Source organism: Eumetopias jubatus, unplaced genomic scaffold (genome assembly GCF_037043125.1).
Source record: "Eumetopias jubatus isolate StellerSeaLion01/CBP00866 unplaced genomic scaffold, mEumJub1_p1.0 scaffold_10, whole genome shotgun sequence".
Taxonomy (NCBI): Eukaryota; Metazoa; Chordata; class Mammalia; order Carnivora; family Otariidae; genus Eumetopias; species Eumetopias jubatus.
This window is the reverse complement of record NW_028274816.1, coordinates 118,314,630-118,334,390: the sequence shown is the minus strand read 5'-3', so window position 1 is coordinate 118,334,390 and position 19,761 is coordinate 118,314,630. Positions and strand designations below refer to the sequence as shown.

General features: G+C 37.3%; 1 protein-coding gene across 3 annotated transcripts in view; it reads right to left on the bottom strand.

Annotated features, from left to right (window-relative positions):
• Positions 1–876: 876 nt before the first annotated feature.
• GGNBP2 (gametogenetin binding protein 2) overlaps positions 877–19,761 on the bottom strand; it is a 30,666-nt gene continuing 11,781 nt past the window's right edge. Inside the window, exons 6-15 of one of the 3 annotated variants that reach the window (XM_088028356.1) lie at positions 15,986–16,111; positions 15,784–15,897; positions 9,269–9,478; positions 8,034–8,208; positions 6,655–6,849; positions 4,673–4,820; positions 3,751–3,876; positions 3,522–3,670; positions 2,553–2,801; positions 877–1,518 (exon numbers count right to left, since the gene is read on the bottom strand). In XM_088028356.1, coding sequence (XP_087884482.1) covers positions 1,315–1,518; positions 2,553–2,801; positions 3,522–3,670; positions 3,751–3,876; positions 4,673–4,820; positions 6,655–6,849; positions 8,034–8,208; positions 9,269–9,478; positions 15,784–15,897; positions 15,986–16,111 — 1,696 coding nt within the window. In that variant the 3' untranslated portion in view covers positions 877–1,314. The remainder of the gene's footprint in view (positions 1,519–2,552; positions 2,802–3,521; positions 3,671–3,750; positions 3,877–4,672; positions 4,821–6,654; positions 6,850–8,033; positions 8,209–9,268; positions 9,479–15,783; positions 15,898–15,985; positions 16,112–19,761) is intronic. The other 2 variants (XM_028109094.2, XM_028109096.2) reach the window with 2 other exon arrangements.

Sequence of the window (19,761 nt, the reverse complement as noted above, 5' to 3'; positions counted from 1 at the left end):
GAATGAAGTGAACAAAGGTCAGAGAGACTCATTTTACTTCTGCCCCATCCCTATACAACAGTTAGATTTTGAAAAGACAAATGAGGGGGTATATCAAAGAAATGCCACCATCTATAAAAATTAAATCTAAGCTTCTGCTGTTACCCACCTGAAATCTGATTAAATGGTAGAGAGCCCGTAAAATTGACTCCCTCCCCACTGCACAGAGGTATTGACAGTCCCACTCTTTGCCTGCTGTCCACCAAGTATTAGCAACACGCAGACACAAAGCTCTAAGCACACGTCTACTACTGACTCAACCTTTTAAATGGCAGCCAAATGCTAGTCCTCGGGGAATCCCTCTCCTTCAGTACTCACACACAGCTGATGGAAGCAGTACACTGTAATGCCATAGTGACTTTATTGTTGGAAACCAGATAAGGAGCATGCACTTACAGACTGCAATGTGGTTAGCTCTGGGTGCAGCCTTCTAGTCCCAGGTCTACATGCTAGAGTAATTCCTTCTCAGGCAACCCTTGATGGAAATTCTGCCAAGTTCTGTTTTCATTCTTCTAGTTCAATATGAATCTCTGAATTTAAGGTGTTTTATGTTAGATATCAGGGAATTTTTAGTAATAGCAATTAACAATGTCATGCGAAAGATGCTAGCTAGCCAATATTTAAAGGTATTGCAGCAAATTTATTCTTTCAAAACAAAAGACTGGAAACTGCTTTTCTTGGTTGTCAATTCTGGTGAAGGGAAGAATTTTGTCCTCAACAATCTGTAACTCTATCCTCATTTGCACTTCATTCTGACATCATCACTGGCCAAGTACCGAGTTCAAAGTGGCAAATATTAAAATACTGCCACACATTAAGTAGAAACATGTACACCAATTTTTACTATGCATATTAATAAATATTCTTTATTTTAAATTTTGCACATTGCGCTTTAACATTACATCCAAACATTTCGCAAGTGGATGTCTACTTTGTAAAACCATATATTCAGCTCATTGTCATTTCTGTACAGAAGTATAAGTACATTACTTTTTGCCACTAAGTTGCTTTAGTAAGTCTCACAGGAAGAGAAACATTTAATGAAGAGAGATGGCTTAAATCATATGGCAGGCCTGCGCAGCCACGCAACTAAAGACACAAGCCTGAAGAAAGAACAAACTAATGAGGTTACCTCCACCGTCTCCCAAAACAAGAAAGAATCACATTGATTTAAGATAAAATTTTGCCATAAGTCACTAAATTAAGAGTTTTTGAAAGAGAAGGCGCAGTAGTCATCTTGAGTGTTTCAATGAAAGACAGAGCTATTTTATTTATTTAATTTGCTCCAGCCGTTGTCAACCAGCCACTACAAATGGGCCTCTTGTGATCATTTAAGCGGCAGTATTTATTAAATTTCTCCTTCAGATGCTGTCGGTATTGTTCTCTATTGCTGTAGAAAGACTGGTTATTAGCCATAAATGACTGTATTTCATCTTGTGAGATAAAGATTTCCTCATCTGAAGTACATTCAGACTCATCCTGCAAATTAAACCAGTAGTTAAGATTATGACTTAAATTAAGAATGCAAAATACTATACCAATGGAGGACAGCTAAAAATTAAGGCAGTTTAGCCTTTTGATTGCAATTTAGTCACATAAAGTCTTTGGACTGTTTACAGAACAAGCATCATGTCATTAAAGTACTAAGTAAGAATAAAATCGAACTCAACTCGGTTTGAAACTCTGGATCTATAATTTGTCCTAGAAGACCTATGAGCCTGACAGACTACCAACATGCCTTTGGCTTAAAAAATGACTAGAGATGGTACAACTAGTTCCCAAATTTTAAATAACCAGACTGATCTGGTTTTTAATCAGCTGGTCCTATGTTGAAACTTTTATCTGTACAAATTAAGTAAAATATAACCTTTTTAAAACTTATGAAACTTAACCACCATGTTAAAAGAAAAAACTATTCTAAAGGATTTGGTTCCATTAGGAACCAAACTACTATAGAGAAGGTATACCACCCTTCTCTTTTCTGCCCCTCCTCCAAGCTGCACACAAATATATACTGGGTTCCTTGGAATTAGGGCATAATTCATCTGAAGTATCAAGACTTGGAGTCAATATAAAAGATTTTCCAACTTCAGTTATGCTTTTATCTTACATGAACTGAAAGGAAGTAACCTAGAAGAGTGGACTCTAGTTCAGATTCTACATATTTTCCTGGTCTGGAAGGTTTCTGGCCACTATAAACTGCCACTCAGAAAGGCAGTTTGCTTACAAATAACCGTCTTCAAGGAGGCAGACTCCCGGACATAATGCTAACTCTATCCCCCTCTCCCAACTATTTTCTCCTACCTTTGAGACAAAGGAGGACAAGGAAATGTGCTCTAGAACAGTTGCATAAGCCATGAGGAAAAGAACAGAAATGAAGTCACCAAAAATGAAAGACTGCCCTGAATTTCTTAAAAGCCTCCCCAGTCCCACCTTTAAATTCTCAAATATTATCCCCTCCCACATCTACCCCATGAGCAATCAGTTATTCACAATAAGATATCCTTACTTACAAGGAGTTCAACTAAGCTCTTGGCACCTTTTCCGGAATCAGGACCAAATGACGGTTCTGTAGATTCCGCAAACTGTGGTACGCTTTTCCTATGCTCAAACCAAGGCAGTGGCTGCCCACCCTTCTCAGAACTGCAACAGCTTTCAGGATGTGCATCTTTGGTCTTGTCGCGGTGAAACACTGTGTGCATGGTATTTCCTGAGGTCTCTCGATTACCTGGATCTGTAATACAGCTTCCAAGCTTTTGGATCTGAAAGCACAGCAAAGGATGTCCCAGATAAAAAGGCAGGAAATAGTAGCAATTACTCTTTAAAGAAAGGGAAAAAAAGGTCTGTTAACTAAGAGTGTGTTAACTTCTTAAAAGGAATGCTGAGTAACAGCAGTGCCGGCATTTAGCAGGTGCTGACGACCTACCAGACGCTGTGCTAACCCATCAATATCACCTCATTTCATCTTCGCAGAACTTAATCTGATAGGGACTATTCTCTCCTCACAGATGGGACAACTAATATCAAGCAAACTGCTCAAGATTACATGGCTAATTCCTTTAAAAGTATTACAAAAAATGGGGCACCTGGGTGGCTCTTTCGATTAAGTGTCTGCCTGCAGCTCAGGTCATCATCCCAGGGTCCTAGGATCAGGCCCCACATCGAGCTCCCTGCTTGGCGGGGAGTCTGCTTCTCCCTCTGCCCCTCACTCGTGCTCTTGCCCTCTCTCAAATAAATAAAATCTTAAAAAAAAAGTATTATGAAAAGAATGAATTGGATTTATGACTCACATGGACTACTGGTCAAATGACCACATCAGACACACATGCATACAAACCTCACAAGACGAGCAACCAACAGGAACTGCATTCTAAAGGTACTCATTCTCAAATAATAATAAATACTAGCAACTAAGCTGCTACTCCAAGGAAAATAGGTTGCTCTCCCCTCAACAGCAAAGGTTTAAGAATTATAACACTTACATGTTCATCACATTTTAACATCTTGCTTTTCTTTTTCTTCTTTTTATTTTTTCCTTTGGTGGTGTTCTCTTCAGAATTTGCCCAACATTCAACACAACTATCACCATCATCCTCTTTGTCTTCACAGTGATGAACACAGGAGTCATCACCTGCAGAAATCAATAATCTCATTTATGTGCTTAAATCAGCCGTGTAGTAGAAGTAATTGGGAAGCTTAATCTGAACCTACCGTGTTCATCGTGATTACAAATGCCTTCAGTGCAGGCAACATCCGAACCCTCCCGAGAACCTGTTTCACTCCCTTCCATGCTAGATGAATATCCACAATCACTACCATTACAGTGTGGTGATAAGCCTGAGAATAAATCAGTTGAGAGTTACAATTAAGATACCAATAAATATATTACACAAAGAGTGAACCAACTGGAGACTACAGAAAAATTTCAAAATTGATGGCTTACTGAAAATAGAAAGTAAATTAAATAATGAAAACATGAGTACAGGCTTATGGTGTTTTGTTTTCATCAAATTAATAACTGAGCTACCCAGGTGCCCCAAGAAAAAGGAAATATTAAGTGTCTAAGTTATAAGATCTCTAAAAACCTCTATTTTTTAATTTTTTCAAGTTTTTTTTTTTTTTTTAAGTAATCTCTATCCCCAATGTGGAGCTTGAACTCACAACCCTGAGACCAAGAGTTGAACGTTCTACCGGCTGAGCCAGCCAGGCACCCCAAAAAAACCTCTTGAATCTTAAAAAAAAAAAAAAGAATGAATGATATGGGGGTTGGGGATGCCTGGGTGGCTCAGTCGGTTGAGCATCAAGCACTCTTATCTCAGCTCAGGACTCGATCTCAGGGTCGTGAGTTCAAGCCCCATGTGGGAGCTCCACGCCCAGCATGGAGCCTACATAAAAAAGAAAAAAGAGGGGCACCTGGCTGGTGCAGTCGGTTAAGCATCAGACTCTTGGTTTTAGCTTAGGTCATGATCTCAGAGTCATGGGATCAAGTCCCATGTCAGGCTCCATGCTCAGTGCAGAGTCTGCTCGATATTCTTTCCCTCTCTCTCTGCCCCTCCCGCTCGTGCTCTCTCTAAAATAAATAAATAAATCTTAAAAGAAAAAAAAAAGAAAAAAGATAACTGTATTTGGTTACCTTTCTTTATTTTAGGGGACCCCAAGAGATTGCCGCTGCTAGGACAGGTACAGGACGTATTTTCGTTGGTAACAATGACTTCTACACAACCATTACCATCTTCAGTGCTGCCACAGGCTTTGCAGCTGTTTTCTATGAAGTCTGTTTCCTTTAAGGACCAATTTTAAGGGATAGTAAAAAGTCTTACCTTCATAATGGATACATTTTAATTTCCTTAACATCAACTAATTAGGAGCTAAGAGGTTAACAACTGAAAAAATTATTCTCATGGAAAAATCACTAACCCACTGATCAAGACTATGGAACAACTAAAAGCAAGAGTTAATGGTATCAGGAAAATCTAGGAGAGTAGTTCTCAAAGTGTAGACTGCTGATTCCTAGGTCAAAACTATTTTCATCAGAATACTAAAATGCAAATTGCCTTTTTCACTGTATTGACACTTACACTGATGGTACAAAAGCAATGGTGGGGAAAAGTTGCTGGTACTTAGCACAAGTCAAAGCAGTGGCAATCAAAATGTACTAACAGTCACTATATTCTTTACTTGTCAAGCACTCTTAGAAATCAATAAGTAGATACTCCACTTATGAATTTCTTTGATGAAGACAATAAAAATATTTTTATTAAGTATCAACTCACGAGCAGATGCCTTTTTAATAGTCTATGTGACAAACAGGAAGTACGCTTAAAGCACTTTTGCTGCATACCAAAGTACAACGGTTATCTCAAGGAAGAGCACTTGAGCAACTGTTTGAGTTATAAATACTGAACTAGGTGTTTTTTTATCCTGGAACATTAATTTTACTTGAAAGCATGAGAGACAAACCGTGGTTATTCAGACTCAGACACTTAAAAGACATTTTCTCAAAAATGAAGTCAGCCCATCACCTCAAGGAAAACAATGGACAGTATTTGTCAGTGATAAAATTCAAACTTTCAAATCACAATCAGAATTTTGAAAACTTGTATACACAAGCACAATGAGCTTGAAGCTTCCCAATACTTAAAGACCTTTCTGATGAGATCAGTACTGGTTTTAACATGATTATGTGATATTATGTAATGAAATGTCAGTATCTGGCAAGATCTGCATAACTCAGTAAACCTGTATCTTTCAAATGACCAATGCATGATGTTACAGAATCATGCATGAGTAAAAGATCTATTCAAAGTACAAGAATGAATAATGGGTTTTAATTTAACTGAGTTATGAAAAGGTCACTGACAGGTGCCAGGTTCCACATCATAACTAATCTTTAAGAAACTACCACTTGTTAAGTTGTAATACCAAAGAAGAATAGCCACAACTATCTGAAAAAGTTTATATTAAAATATTCCTCCCTTTTCTGTGAGGCCAGACTTTCTTCATATGCTTCAACCAAGCAACCTATGGAAATAGACTAAATGAAGCGGATATGAGAATCCATCTAATTCCTTTTAAACCAAATATTAAAAAGATCTGCAAAAATATAAAATAAATGCCACTCTTCTCACTTCTTTTTCTCCTGGGGGGGGTGACATTTTTCAAAAAATGTTATTCATGGTAACATACAATATGGCTTATTTTTTAAAAAAATATATATTATATATAATAATATAATAATTTTAAATTTCTTCACTTTAATCTCTAATACAGTAAATTTTAATAAGTATAATCCATATAAACAAAAAGCACACTGGGCACTGTAATTTTTAAGAATGCAAAGGGGTCCTGAGACCAAAAAGAACTGCTCTAGGTCATGCAAAGAGTTAACTTTCCACATTTGACCTAACAACATGCTAAGATCAGGTAAAAAGATAACTACTGAACATTATAAAACGAATACATGACATTAAAAATTTTGGCTTTTACCAATTATAGTAGGGAAAAAGCCAATATACAAGCTGCAGCTCCTCACATTCTGGAAAAGCAGAGTAAAAATACCAAAATCTAGCAAAAAGCAATACTACATAATTATGAGTCGAAATTAAGGAACATTACCTTCTCTTGGCTTACTTCCTTTTCATCTGCTGCTTGTAAGGGAGTAGGAATATCACATACACATTTATTTTTTCGTCTGTTCTTCCGTTTTTGGCGTTTCTTTTCCTGCTTGAGTTCTCTTACTCGTTCCTCCTCTGAAAATTCTTCACAAAGTTGTTCTAATCGGCTAATACCCTGTACTTTTTCCACAGTCATCTATTACAAAAACAAAGTTGAGAATATTGGTCAAAACTTCCTCTATTTTCCATGGAAATTCTCATTTGCTAATTTTATTTTATTTTTTAAAGTAGGCTCCATGCCCAGCGTAGAGCCCAACTCGGGTCTTGAACTTGCAGCCCCGACTGAGATCAAGACCTGAGCTGAAATCAAGAGTCAGACCTTTAACCGACTGAGCCACCTAGGTGTCCCTCACTTGCTAATTTTTTCTCCCTTCACTTGCTAATTTTAAATGATACCACACACAGGTAATTCATGTTGCAATTTTATAGGGCATCCATAAAGAATCTTCAATTTTAATACTTTAAATGATGACATCTTAAAATCCACAGCACGTGAATATACCGCTAATCCCTACAGGAGAGCCAGACTTATATATACACACTCCTATTCCAAACCAGCAATATTCTAGTTTCAAATTTCAAAATTTTTAATGCAGTGAGTAAACATTCATTTCTTCACACGAGAAGACTATTTAACCTGATTAGATGATCTAGTTTCTGAAGTCACAAACAGAGAGAGAAAAGAAACAGAAATGTGTTCAGCAAGAACTAGTACAAATCTCCTTAGACTCCCCAGAACAATGTTTAAAGCTCATGGATGGGCTTCTGAAAAAAGGGTTTATAGCTTTCATATTATTCTCAAAAGGGATCTGTGACCCAGTTACAGGGTTACGACCATGCCCTAGAATGTAACAAAATGTTCACTAGCCAATATTTTATGTGCTGAGTAGAACCAAAAAAAAAAGGTCACCAAATCATAAGCACTAAACCCAAAACAGCAATATAAAGAGGCTACTGGACATCAGCAGGCAAGCTGAGACTCATTAAAGGTTTCTAATTTTATCGTTTATTTTGGGGCTGCTTTTAACTTTTCATTAGATATATTTGATAGCAACATCTTGCTAAATAATCATCAACTTCAGTTTTCTACTCTGAGAAAGTCTAAAAAACAAAGCTGGCAGAATTAAGAGGATTACAAAACTAAAAAAAACCCCACAAACTTCTAGATTCCAATTCTCCTCCCCGAACCCCTCCAAATCCATGACACTATCAGTGGATCACAAGCCTCTGAGGCAAAATCAGACTGGTGGCTTATATTAACATTCAGTCTAATAATGTGACTAAGCAATCTTAGACACTGAAGCAGCCCACTGTTCTTACCTCAAAACTCTTTCGTAAAGCATCAACACCAAGATAGAAAAGCATCTGCCATGTTTGCTCCTCTGCTCGTAGTTTTTGCCAGATTCGATGCAGTCTTTCATAAAGATGAATTCCCAAGCAGGTCAGAACTTCCTCTTGAGCTATATCTATTGTCTTAGCATGCCTTTCTCTTCGCCTGTAAAGGAGAATAAACCACACATAATTCCTAATACCCTTTACTGAAACAGTAAAAGACAGGTAAGACTTCTCTAAGTTCGGGTTTTAAAAACAATTTGTATATCTAATAACAAGCCAGTTATACATTCAAATTCAATATACACATAAACATAGAAGCACACATGTATATAACCAATAAGAAATACACATGCAGGCAGAACTCAGTCCTAATATTGCTAAAAGATAATTCAGGAACTGGCCCTGAAGAGATGGTTTTTTGGGCACAGAGAAGTCATATATGTGTCCAGCTCAGAGGTAGGCATGACAGCTCCTTTCACCTTCCAATTATAACATGCCTACTTGCTTTTTGTTGTTTTTTTTTTTTTTTTGAGGGGGAATGGAGAAATGCCAATGTGATTCAATCATAGACAAAAGCCCTCCAGGCTAGCCTTCAGTAGAAGTGTTCACAGAATTTCAGGGATAAGTCTTCGTGTTCTAAATGCCTAGCAGAAAGTACGCACTCAAATGAGAGCGGATATGCAAAACACAAAGGAAAATGGCTTCAATTTATTCTAGAACAACTTTCTCTGAACTTTATTTTCATAATAAAGCCAGAGATAAAATTTTAGGTTCTTATGCAATTCAATAATAATATATACAGTTCATGAATTACAGTCAATAAAGTATTAACCCCCTGCTGCAAAGACCTTCCTTCCTATGCAAAAACCATCATTATGAACAAAATTTAAACATGGAAATGCATGGATGGAGGGGGGAAAATCCCCTCTAATCATTTTCAAATGAAAATGATAATCTATAATAATGAAAGCCAAAAAAAAAAAAAGCCTGTCTACTTCAAGCAACAAAGAGGACTGAAATGAACACCACACAACACTTTCTCTCTACCTATTTTTACTCAGTCAGTTAAGAAATGCATACTTTAAAGAAAGCAAAATCTTTACAGGCACACTTTAATTGATACATATATCATATGTACTGAGGCAAAAGGTGATGGAAATAAACTTTCAGTAATAAAATGAAGCAAAGCGCTAGATAGCCCATTCTAGCAAATTACATACTCATACCCTCCTGCGAACTCTGGCTCAGCACGACCCAAGAGATGTGCAATGAAATCTGTTTCACAGCAAACGTGTATGTGCCGCTCGTGTGGACAGCACCGCAAACCTTCATAAAGTGCAGCACAGTAGCCCTTCTCTTTGCTGCAATCAAGTTCACCAATAAGGATATTGTATGCTCGGAGGACTTTATTTTTGCAATCAGTGCAAAACCTGGTGAAAAGAAAAACTTCAAAATTAAGAACTTGCTGCGTAATTATTTCATGAAACGTAACAGTGTACTAGACAATGACACTCCCCTACCGTATGGAGTCATTAAAAAAAAATCCTCCAAACACACATTTAAAACATACACATGTAAGAGAAATACAAATTTAGGGATTAGAATATAGCTAGATCTCCATTTGCAAGTGTTCTTAAAGAGAGAGAGAGATGTGTGCCTGAAGAATGAGACGGACATACCCCCGCTCGCTCATAAAATACACGTCCAGAAAACAGTTGCCAAGGACTAGAGTATCTCTACCTCAAGAGCTATTTGTACAAGTTGGAAATAAAACAAGAGGCTACACAAACCAGTGACTCAAAGAATTCCTCTCCCTTTAGCCTCTGAAAATAGCCATCTTCTATCAGTAAACCCTGAGTCCAAACTTTGCTACATTTTAACACCTCACTAGGTAAACACTGGGAAGAGGGTGGGGGCGAGAAGAACAGGAAAGTCGAATATGGAATTTTAGTTTACTAGTAACTTCCAAAAAAATTTCTCCTTAAAAAAATGCATTTTTCTCAATACACAATCATAATATTGACAATATATACATAGAAATGTAGTCTAAATTTCAGCAGCAAAAGTAGAAGAGAAAAAAAGTGTAGAGGAGAGCGTGAACGTAGAGGATGATGACATTTTCTTTTAGAAACCAAACATTATTCAGTCAGAAAAAAAAAATAAGAGCCTTGTTTCTTTAGCTTTGATTTCCTGAAACAAAAAAGAACTTAGTCTGATAAAATTGCTAGGCTCATAAAATTTATAACTGCATCTCTGAGAAGATCAGCTTGGTGGAATGAGGAAATTTCAACCTCTTTAGTTTAAATTCATCTCTCTAGGTGACCTCTTCTATTCCAATGGCTTCAGCCAACACGTGTACTTCTCACCTCTACAGCTCTTGTTCAAGTCTTCTGCCTCTTGCCTGAGGGCTAAACCCATACTGAAAAATAGGGGACATCACAAATGTACAATAGGCAACATGTAACTTCCTCTCCAAAACCAAGGGCAACACGAATGTTCCCTTACAAACACGTTAAGAACACCACCATTCATACAGTCACCCAGGAAGAAAACCTCAGTTAACTCCCAACTTCTTCTTATATCCTCTTTTAGGCGTGGAGCCAACTGGTATCAATTATTTCTTACATCTCTTATAGGTCTTCTTTCCAATTCCCCCTGCCTAGGCAATTTACCCTGCTCCTGTATACAAACCATACAGACAATGGACTACTGTGAACATAGCAGATGTGTCCCTACTTCAAAGTCTTGTTTCTTCTGCTTCCTCCCCACCCCTTTCCATATCCCTCTCTATTTGCCTAAACCATGTCCATCCTTAAAGACGCCTTCTGCAATTCCCATAACTAGAATTCAGCCTTCCCCTGTGTTCCTATATTTGCAATTTACACTTCCTACTGCATTTACCCTTATACTGCCACACATTAGTTTGATGCACACATCTAAGTATGTTTCTTGAAATGAATATATGTTAATAGTCCCTAAATCCACTTGGTAAACACAGGCAATAATGCTGACAAGTTAAATCAGTTTCACTAATGCTTCAAATAACACAGAAATTTACAAAAATTAACACAAAATGGATTAAAGACCCCAACATTAAGACCTGAAACTACAAAACTCTTAGAAGAAAACACAGGAAGAAAAATTTCATGACAATGAATAGGTGATGACTTTTTGGATAGGATATCAAAAGCACAGGGAACAAAAGCAAATAGACAAATGAGACTACATCAAACTTAAAAACTTCTGTGTAGTGGGGCACCTGGGTGGCTCAGTCGTTAAGCATCTGCCTTCGGCTCAGGTCATGATCCCAGGGTCCTGGGATCGAGCCCCGCATCGGGCTCCCTACTCAGCGGGAAGCCTGCTTCTCCCCCTCCCACTCCTCCTGCTTGTGTTCCCTCTCTCGCTGTGTCTCTGTCAAACAAATAAATAAAATCTTAAAAAAACACAAAAAACTTCTGTGTAGCAAAGGAAACGAGAGAGTGAAATACAACCACAGAGAGAAAGTATTTGCAAACCACATACTAGATAAGTGGTTAATATCCAGAATTTATAAAGAACTCCTACAACTCAATAACAAAAAAAAATTAAAAATTGGGCAAAAGATATGAATAGACACTTCTCTAAAGATATATAAATGGCTAACAAGCATATGAAAAGTTGCTCGACATCACTAATCATCAGGGATATGCAAATCAAAACCACATGATACTACCTTATACCCATTAGCATAGCCACTATCAAAAAAATAGAAAACATGTGTTGGCAAAGATGTAGAGAAACTGGAACCCTTGACACTGCTGTTGCTGAAACTGTAAAATAGTGCTGCCAATAACGGCAAAGAGTATTGTATCTCCTAAAAAAACCCGAAAACAGCACTATCATCTATCATATGATCCAGCAATCCCATTTTTGAGTATATATCCGAAAGAAGAGATATCTGCACACTCATGTTCATTGTAGTATCGTTACAAATAGCTAAGATGTAGGTGCAACAACCAAATGTCCACTGAGAGGTGAACGTGGTATATACATAAATGGGACTATTACAGTTTTAAAAAAGGAAGAAAATTCTGCATCATATGCTACAGCATGGATTTATGCTAAGTTAAATAAGCCAATCACAAAAAGACCAATACCGAATGATTCCACATATGTGAGTTATCTAAAATAATCAAATTCATAAAAACAGAAAACAGAACTCTGGTTGCCAGGGCGTGGGTTAAGGGGTTAAAGGGGAATTGTTGTTCAACGGGTGTAGTTCCAATCTGGCAAGATGAAAAATTCTGGACATCTGTACAACAATGTGAATATAGTTAATAGTAATGTAGTGTTTACTTAAAGGCTGTTTAGGAAGTAAATTTATGTTTTTTTTACCACAATAAAAAAAAAAAAGTCTTCCCCTTGAGGGGGAGAAGAAAGACTTGGATGCAGAAATAACAAATACTTCCATGTTTTCAGGTTATAAAAGATAAGTTTACATTTTCAGGTAAATAAATGGTTAGATGTCATACAGTAACAATAATAAAACTTGAAATATTTTCCCCTTAGTTTACTATTTTTTTTTTTTTTATTTGACAGAGACAGAGATAGCGAGAACAGGAACACAAGCAGGGGGAGTGGGAGAGGGAGAAGCAGGCTTCCCGCCAAGCAGGGAGCCCGATGCGGGGCTCCATCCCAGGACCCTGGGATCACGACCTGAGCTGAAGGCAGATGCTTAATGACTGAGCCACCCAGGTGCCCCTACTTTACTACTTTAAATCCTCATGGTAGTTTAATGTATCTTTGTACATAATCATAATAAGCATAAGTAAACAGCAATTTAAAAATACTATACGGAAGCAGTAAGAATTAAAGTGATTTTTCGAGTTTTCAAAAGTAACCTTGCACATAAATGTAAAAAACATTTTTTAAAGCAGAGGTTTCACAGTTTCTTAACACTTTATTTCTAATCATGTACTACCATAATACTTAACTGGCTAGTGTTATCAAATCTTTATTACACGTAGGCTCTACGCCCAGCATGGAGCCCAACACGGGGCCAGGACTCACACCCCTGAGATCAAGACCTGAGCCGAGATCAAGAATTGGACACTTAAGAGACTGAGCCACCCCAGTTCCCCATCAAATCTTTATTATAAAGTACTCAGAAAAGTCCACTAAATAAAACAGAACTGCCAAAAAGGTACATTACTCATTCTTCTTAAAGATTTTGTTTATTTGACAGAGAGACAGTGTGCGCGTGCACAAGCAGGGGGAGCAGCAGACACGGGGATAGGGAGAAACAGACACGCCACTTAGCAGGGAGCACGATACGGGACTCAATCCCAGGACCCTGGGACCAGGACCTGAGCTGAAGGCAGACGCTTAACCGCCTTGAGCCACCCAGGCGCCTCCATTATTCAGACATTTAGAAATCATTTTCAACTGATTATACGGACCTCAAAAACTCAAAATGGACCTAAAACAAGAACTAGATACATAGGAATAACAAGACCTTGCAAATCTGGTATGCAAACATTCACTAATGTGCTTACTATGTATGTGCCAGATACTTGGGTTTTTTTTTTTAATTTTATATATATATTCACATTTTACTTACATATATTTTGTATTATTATTATTTTTAAGTAACATACAATGTATTATCTGTTTCAGAGGTACAGGTCTGTGATTCATCAGTCTTACACCACACCCAGCGCTCACCACAACACATACCCTCCCCAATGTCCATCACCCGGCTACCCCATCCCCCCACCCCCTTCCCCTCCAGTAACCCTCAGTGTGTTTCCTAAGATTGAGTCTCTTATGGTTTGTCTCCCTCTCTGGTTTCACCTCGTTTCATTTTTTCCTCTCTTCCCCTATGATCCTCTGCTTTGTTTCTTAAATTCCACATATCATAATTGTCTTTCTCTGACTGACTTATTTCACTTAGCATAATACCCTCTAGTTCCATCCACATCATTGCAAATGGCAAGATTTCATTTTTTTTTGATGGCTGCATAATATTCCAGTGTGTATATATACCACATCTTTATCCATTCATGTTGATGGACATCTGGGTTTCTTCCAGAGTTTGGCTATTGTAGACACTGCTGCTATAAACATGGGGGTGCAGGTGTCCCTTCAGATCACTACATTTGTATCTTTGGGGTAAATACCCAGTAGTGCAATTGCTAGGTTGTAGGGTAGCTCTATTTTCAACTTTTTGAGGAACCTCCATACTGTTTCCCAGAGTGGCTGCACCAGCTTTCATTCCCAGCCAGATACTGTTCTAAGTTAGCCTGTGTATCGTCTATCCCCATGACAAATTTAATCCTACAGTACTATCACTATTTTTGTCTTAAAAAAATGGAGGCATAGAAAAGTAACTTGTACAAAGTTATAATCAGTAGAAACCAGATTCAAAGCAATCTCTCTTAATTGTACTTCTCCCCATCCTTCAGATATTTATCAAATAGATTCCACCTTCTAATAGGCATAAAATACTGCTGTCCAAATACAGGAAACACCTACAACCATTACAGGAAACTCCTAAACATTAGCTCTTATAACTAGTAATTTATCACCCCAAAAAGCTATCTTTTGGATGGATCAATTAATATCGAATATAAGGATCAATTCATGTTGAAAGGGGAAGGAATCTATAACGGACCTACATATTTAAATATGTATAATCCCTCTCCAACAAAACTACAAATATTTGACATATTCTCTACTCGGGTATAATCAACCAAAAAGGCAAATAAACAAGAAAGTTTGTAACTGAAAAAAGAAAAACACTGAATAAACTTAGTATGCAGATTAAGTCATTAGCTCATTGCCATATAAACACCAATCTTGAAAACGCTAGTTTTTAACATTCACGTATGTTTTCTAGAAGTATCCCCAAAGTATTTATGTCCCACGTCAAAGAACACACAATCACATACCAAATAACTTATGAATTTATGTTAAAAGAGTACAGTTCCCCCCAAGAATACCATCTCTAGATGGCTCCCTTACCAGTTTCCTTTCCTACTGCACTCTCCCTCCCTACAAATTTCCAAATGTTAATGACACTTAGAGAAAATTCCTTTGTAGGGCACCTGGGTGGCTCAGTCGGTTAAGCATCTGCCTTCAGCTCAGATCATGATTCCAGGGTCCTGGGATGGAGCCCCGCATTGGGCTTCTTGCTTATCGGGGAGCCTGCTTCTCCCTCTCCCACTGTCCCTCTCCCCGCTTGTGCACTCTCTTTAAAAAAAAATTCCTTTGTAAAGTAGTATTCTAAAAAGAAAAACCTGAAGTTACTTTTTTAGTACAAGAACCACACAAATTCTAACTCTATTTTTAGGTCTTGACAATTATAGAAGAAATCTTTCAAAATATTACAAAATGAAAGCTGCTAATTTGAACTTTAATTTTGAAAATGACAACATGAAATGCTTCTACCATTAAAACAAGGAACACTAGAGTTTCCAAAGTGATTAAGTACACTTTACTCAATTAAGTATACTTTATTGGCCTGGAACCAACAGGTAAAAATTACAAAAAGAGGAGATGCCGGCTCAACACAAGAAGGCTAACACTGAGTCATCCCATGAAGGAACTGCTTACCCTAACATTAAGCTCTGCCCAGCACCAGGTATTAATGGGAAGACTGGAGTGCTATTATATGAAGGAGGTAACAGGTCAATCTGAATGACTGAGAGAGCACTAAGGCACCTTCCAACTATAATGTGACGACCTTTAGACTTACCTGTGTTTTCGCAGATATGTTTCTAGTGTTTCTAAAAGACAACTAGAGTCAATTAAAACTACTTCATCCCTGCATTCTTGGGACATTAGTTCCCATACGTCCATCCAACAACCTCTGCAGAAAGAAATAAATACTAGTGAAAGGAGGAATAGATAAGGGTAAAACATTAAAAAAGGCAGAGTAAAGGATTGCTTGATTTTACCTGGCTGTTCCCTGGAAAGGTCCATAATGGAAAATGATCCTACACTTGCTGTCCTTCCTGTGGTCTTCACTACTTCTCTTATCTGTACTTAACTTCTCTGAACTGACACTGCTACTGCTCCCTTCACTGTAGTACAGTATAGTACAAAGCTTAGTGACACTGAGATGATCTGAAGGAGGAATTTCTATAGTCTAAATTAAAATCATCAACTCTTTAATACATTTATAGTAGAATAAGTTTACAAGTTTGTATATAATTACATATTCATTTTAACCATATTAAAATACTATTTAAACATATGCTCATACCTTTACATAAAAATTTCTGCTCAACTATTAAGCTTATTTGACACAATTTAACAACATTTACATTTATGAAGATACCAACTCATTAAGATACTAAGCATTTTATGAGCAAATCTACTTGGAATACTTTAAAGTCAACAGAGCTAAAAAAAAAAAAAAACACAGTATTTTCACCTATAAACATGGATCAATCTTCCACAAATTGAAAATTCTAAAATGTTTTGATCTACTTAATGTGGTTTTATATCTAACCCACGGCAACAAAACTCTTATCTACCTTCACATTTGTAAGTAGCTGAGAAAAAAAAAAATCAGATTAATCTAATTACAGTAAACCAATTTTTTCACTAAGGAGAGCACACTAAGATGAACACTTTACACAGCCTATGTCAGTAATAAATACTACATAAATAATTTTTAAAAAACTTACTAAAAACTTCCCAGACTCTCCCTCCCCCACAGGTTTCAATGTGGCGCTGGTCATGCATTTTGCTTTGTTGCAGATGTAAATTCCAAAAGAAATGTGTGTCTCTATTCCATTCAATGATATTCTTCTTGATTATTTCATGATTCTGAACAACCGGCTCCTGCCTGTTCCTTTGCAGGTCTCCCTACAGCCCTAGAAATTCGTTACCTTGGATGCTTGAGATGGAAAAATCTCTGTATCTTTACTTAACCAACTCTATATAGCTAAACAGGTATTTCTCAACTCCCTGCCCACCAATTTAAGTTCATCCGTACATTTCAACTCCCTATTTCCTGTCACAAGGGCTCAAGCAAGGTTCAGCACTCTAATTTGAAACAAAGACCTCAACCACTGCTCTGTCTTCCATGTTCTATCCTTCTACTCTCAACGCCCCTATTTCCTCTTTTTCTAATTATGCTTGAGTGATCCATAATCTCCTAAAACTGATCAACTCTCAAACCCAAGTTCTCACAATTGAGGGAAAGGTTCATGAAATCAGAGCTGGGGAATGATTACTATATCATCAGAACATGAGAGCATTAATCTAAAAAATACTTTTAAAAAATGCTATAGTTCAAATCAAGATTTTATCCGTAACCTCTCTAGACTGTCTTTATATCATTCCTTCCTTTCAAGATCAAGCTTTCTGAAAAAGAAGTCTTTCCACTCCCGTACTTTCCTCTCATAGCTTAATCCAATACAACCTTATATCACAATCAGTTTTCTACCCATTCTGATCCAGATTGTTTCCACTCAACCACAGATCTGATCATCAAGATTACCAATTATCACAGTGTTGCTATATCCAATAGACACTTCTGGGTCCTTGATGACTCAGCAGCATTCAACACAGCTGACAAGACCCCCATGAAACACTCTTTTCCCTTGGCTTCCTCCTACCTCTCTGGCCACTCTTTCTCAAGTTTCTTTACTAGCTTCTTTTCTACCAATAAACTGAATAAATTCCTCAGCATTCTTCTTTCTTACTCACTCTCTAGACAGACGTTACATACTATTCTCTAAGATAATCTTCAGTTATCAGCAACAGGCCTACAAATGCAGCCTAGACTTTTCTTCTGGATCTCAAACTTACTCCCAGGCAGCCAGTAACTTGGGGTTACTTGCATGGATACAAGAACTCTCAGGAAGGCTGAGCTGGATTGTTGCCATTGATTAGGCTGAAACCTAATCAATTGTTAACACTTCCCTGGAGAAAGTCTAAACAGAGAAAAGGGGGAATAACAGTGGAAATACGTAAAATGGAGAGTCACAGTATCATACAATGGCAGTGGCCATCCAAAGTGGAGGAGAGGGAGTCTTGGCTAAGCACACTGTACTCCCTGGCCTGCTATCCATATGGCGTGTGGGAATAACTGAAACTACCTTAGGAGACAGTGCTCCAGACCAACTCATACTGATTTCTTAATTCAGCAAACAACCTCCTAAAACATTTGGCTTTGTGGTGGGGCTGTAGCTGAAGGGGAATGTGAAGTCTGTGGAGGTTTGTTTTTGTTTTTAAACTGAAAGATAGGAAAACATAGCTTATGTCAATTTAACAAAAGTAGGTAATTGATAAAGCAAAGTCACTGAGAACAAGAAGAAATGGAACCCAGAGGAAAAGTAGAAGAACTGGTCTTCGAAGGAAGGTAACAATGAGCCGATGTGTAAGATGTTGAGATCTGCTGCTCTTTGGTTCTGCAATGAAGAATATTTATAACAAAAAAACCACAAGGCAGGCTTTTTCTAATACGATACTACTCTGTGGCTTTAGCCAACAGGTCATTCAGTTAAAGGTTACTGCATAATGAGAAAACTAGACTGAATTTTACATTTAGAAAGACAATTCTCTAAAGATGTTGGTAAATCAGGTATGTAAAGTAACAATTTTCTTTCGATAACCACTTTAGGTTTATAGAGCTTCACTGAAGGTTCAGAGTACTCTCACATTTAGATATATACTTTGTGGTTCTTGTCTGGATCCTGATTCTAACAAATCCATGTAAAAAGACACTTTTAGAGAAAGCTGTGGAAATCTAAACTGGGTATTAGTTTATTACAGTTAATTCTGTTAAGTGTTATAATGGCCCCGTTGTTATGAAAGATAATGTCCATGTATTTAGAGATACATGTGGAAATATGTAGGAGAAAAAAGCGTGATGCCTGGGACTTGTTTTAAAATACTTCAGCAAAGAAAAAGATGGATAAATAAAACATATGTGACAAATCCTGATAACACTACTGAATCTGGGTGAAGATATTTGGTAGGAAGGAAGGTTCCTGAATAGTCTCTCTACTTTCCTATGTGTTGGGCAGTTTTCATAATAAAATTTTTTTAAAATCTTGTTCCTGAGTATAGGAAAACAAACAAATACTAACATATCACCACCTGGTCATCCAGGTCTTTTACCAGGAAGGAAAAGGTCTATACAACAATGGTGTCAACACTATTAATGAGGTATGACAAAAATTAATTTTTAAAGCAATCCAGTACTGTTTTATATCATCCCATTCTCTTCAAAACACAAGTTACTTCTTACCCCCCTTCAAATTCCATGGCTTTTCCTTACCACCCCCAACCTCAAGCAATTTTGTAGGGGGCAAGTGTAACAATGTGCTGGGAGATGGGGGCAAAAGCAGCCTTGGGCATTGTACCATCTAACCAGAACAAAACTGCAAATTAAGTTACATAAATACATATTGCTACAACTGATCCAAGACTTTTTTTTTAATCCTTGATAAATTATTACGGATACCTAGAGATAAGAAAGACAAAAAAATAATTTATACATTATGACTATTATATAGATCAAATAATGGTATCATTACTTTGAAAAACTTAGTATTGGCTAAATAAATATCCAAAAAGATCGCAACTTTCCTCCTCTGAAACATATTTAATATAAGGGGAAAAAATCTCCAAAAGAAAAATCAAATCTATATTCAGACCCTACACAGTCTCAATGCAGCAAGGCCTTATAGAATCACGAGACATTTATTTTAACCTA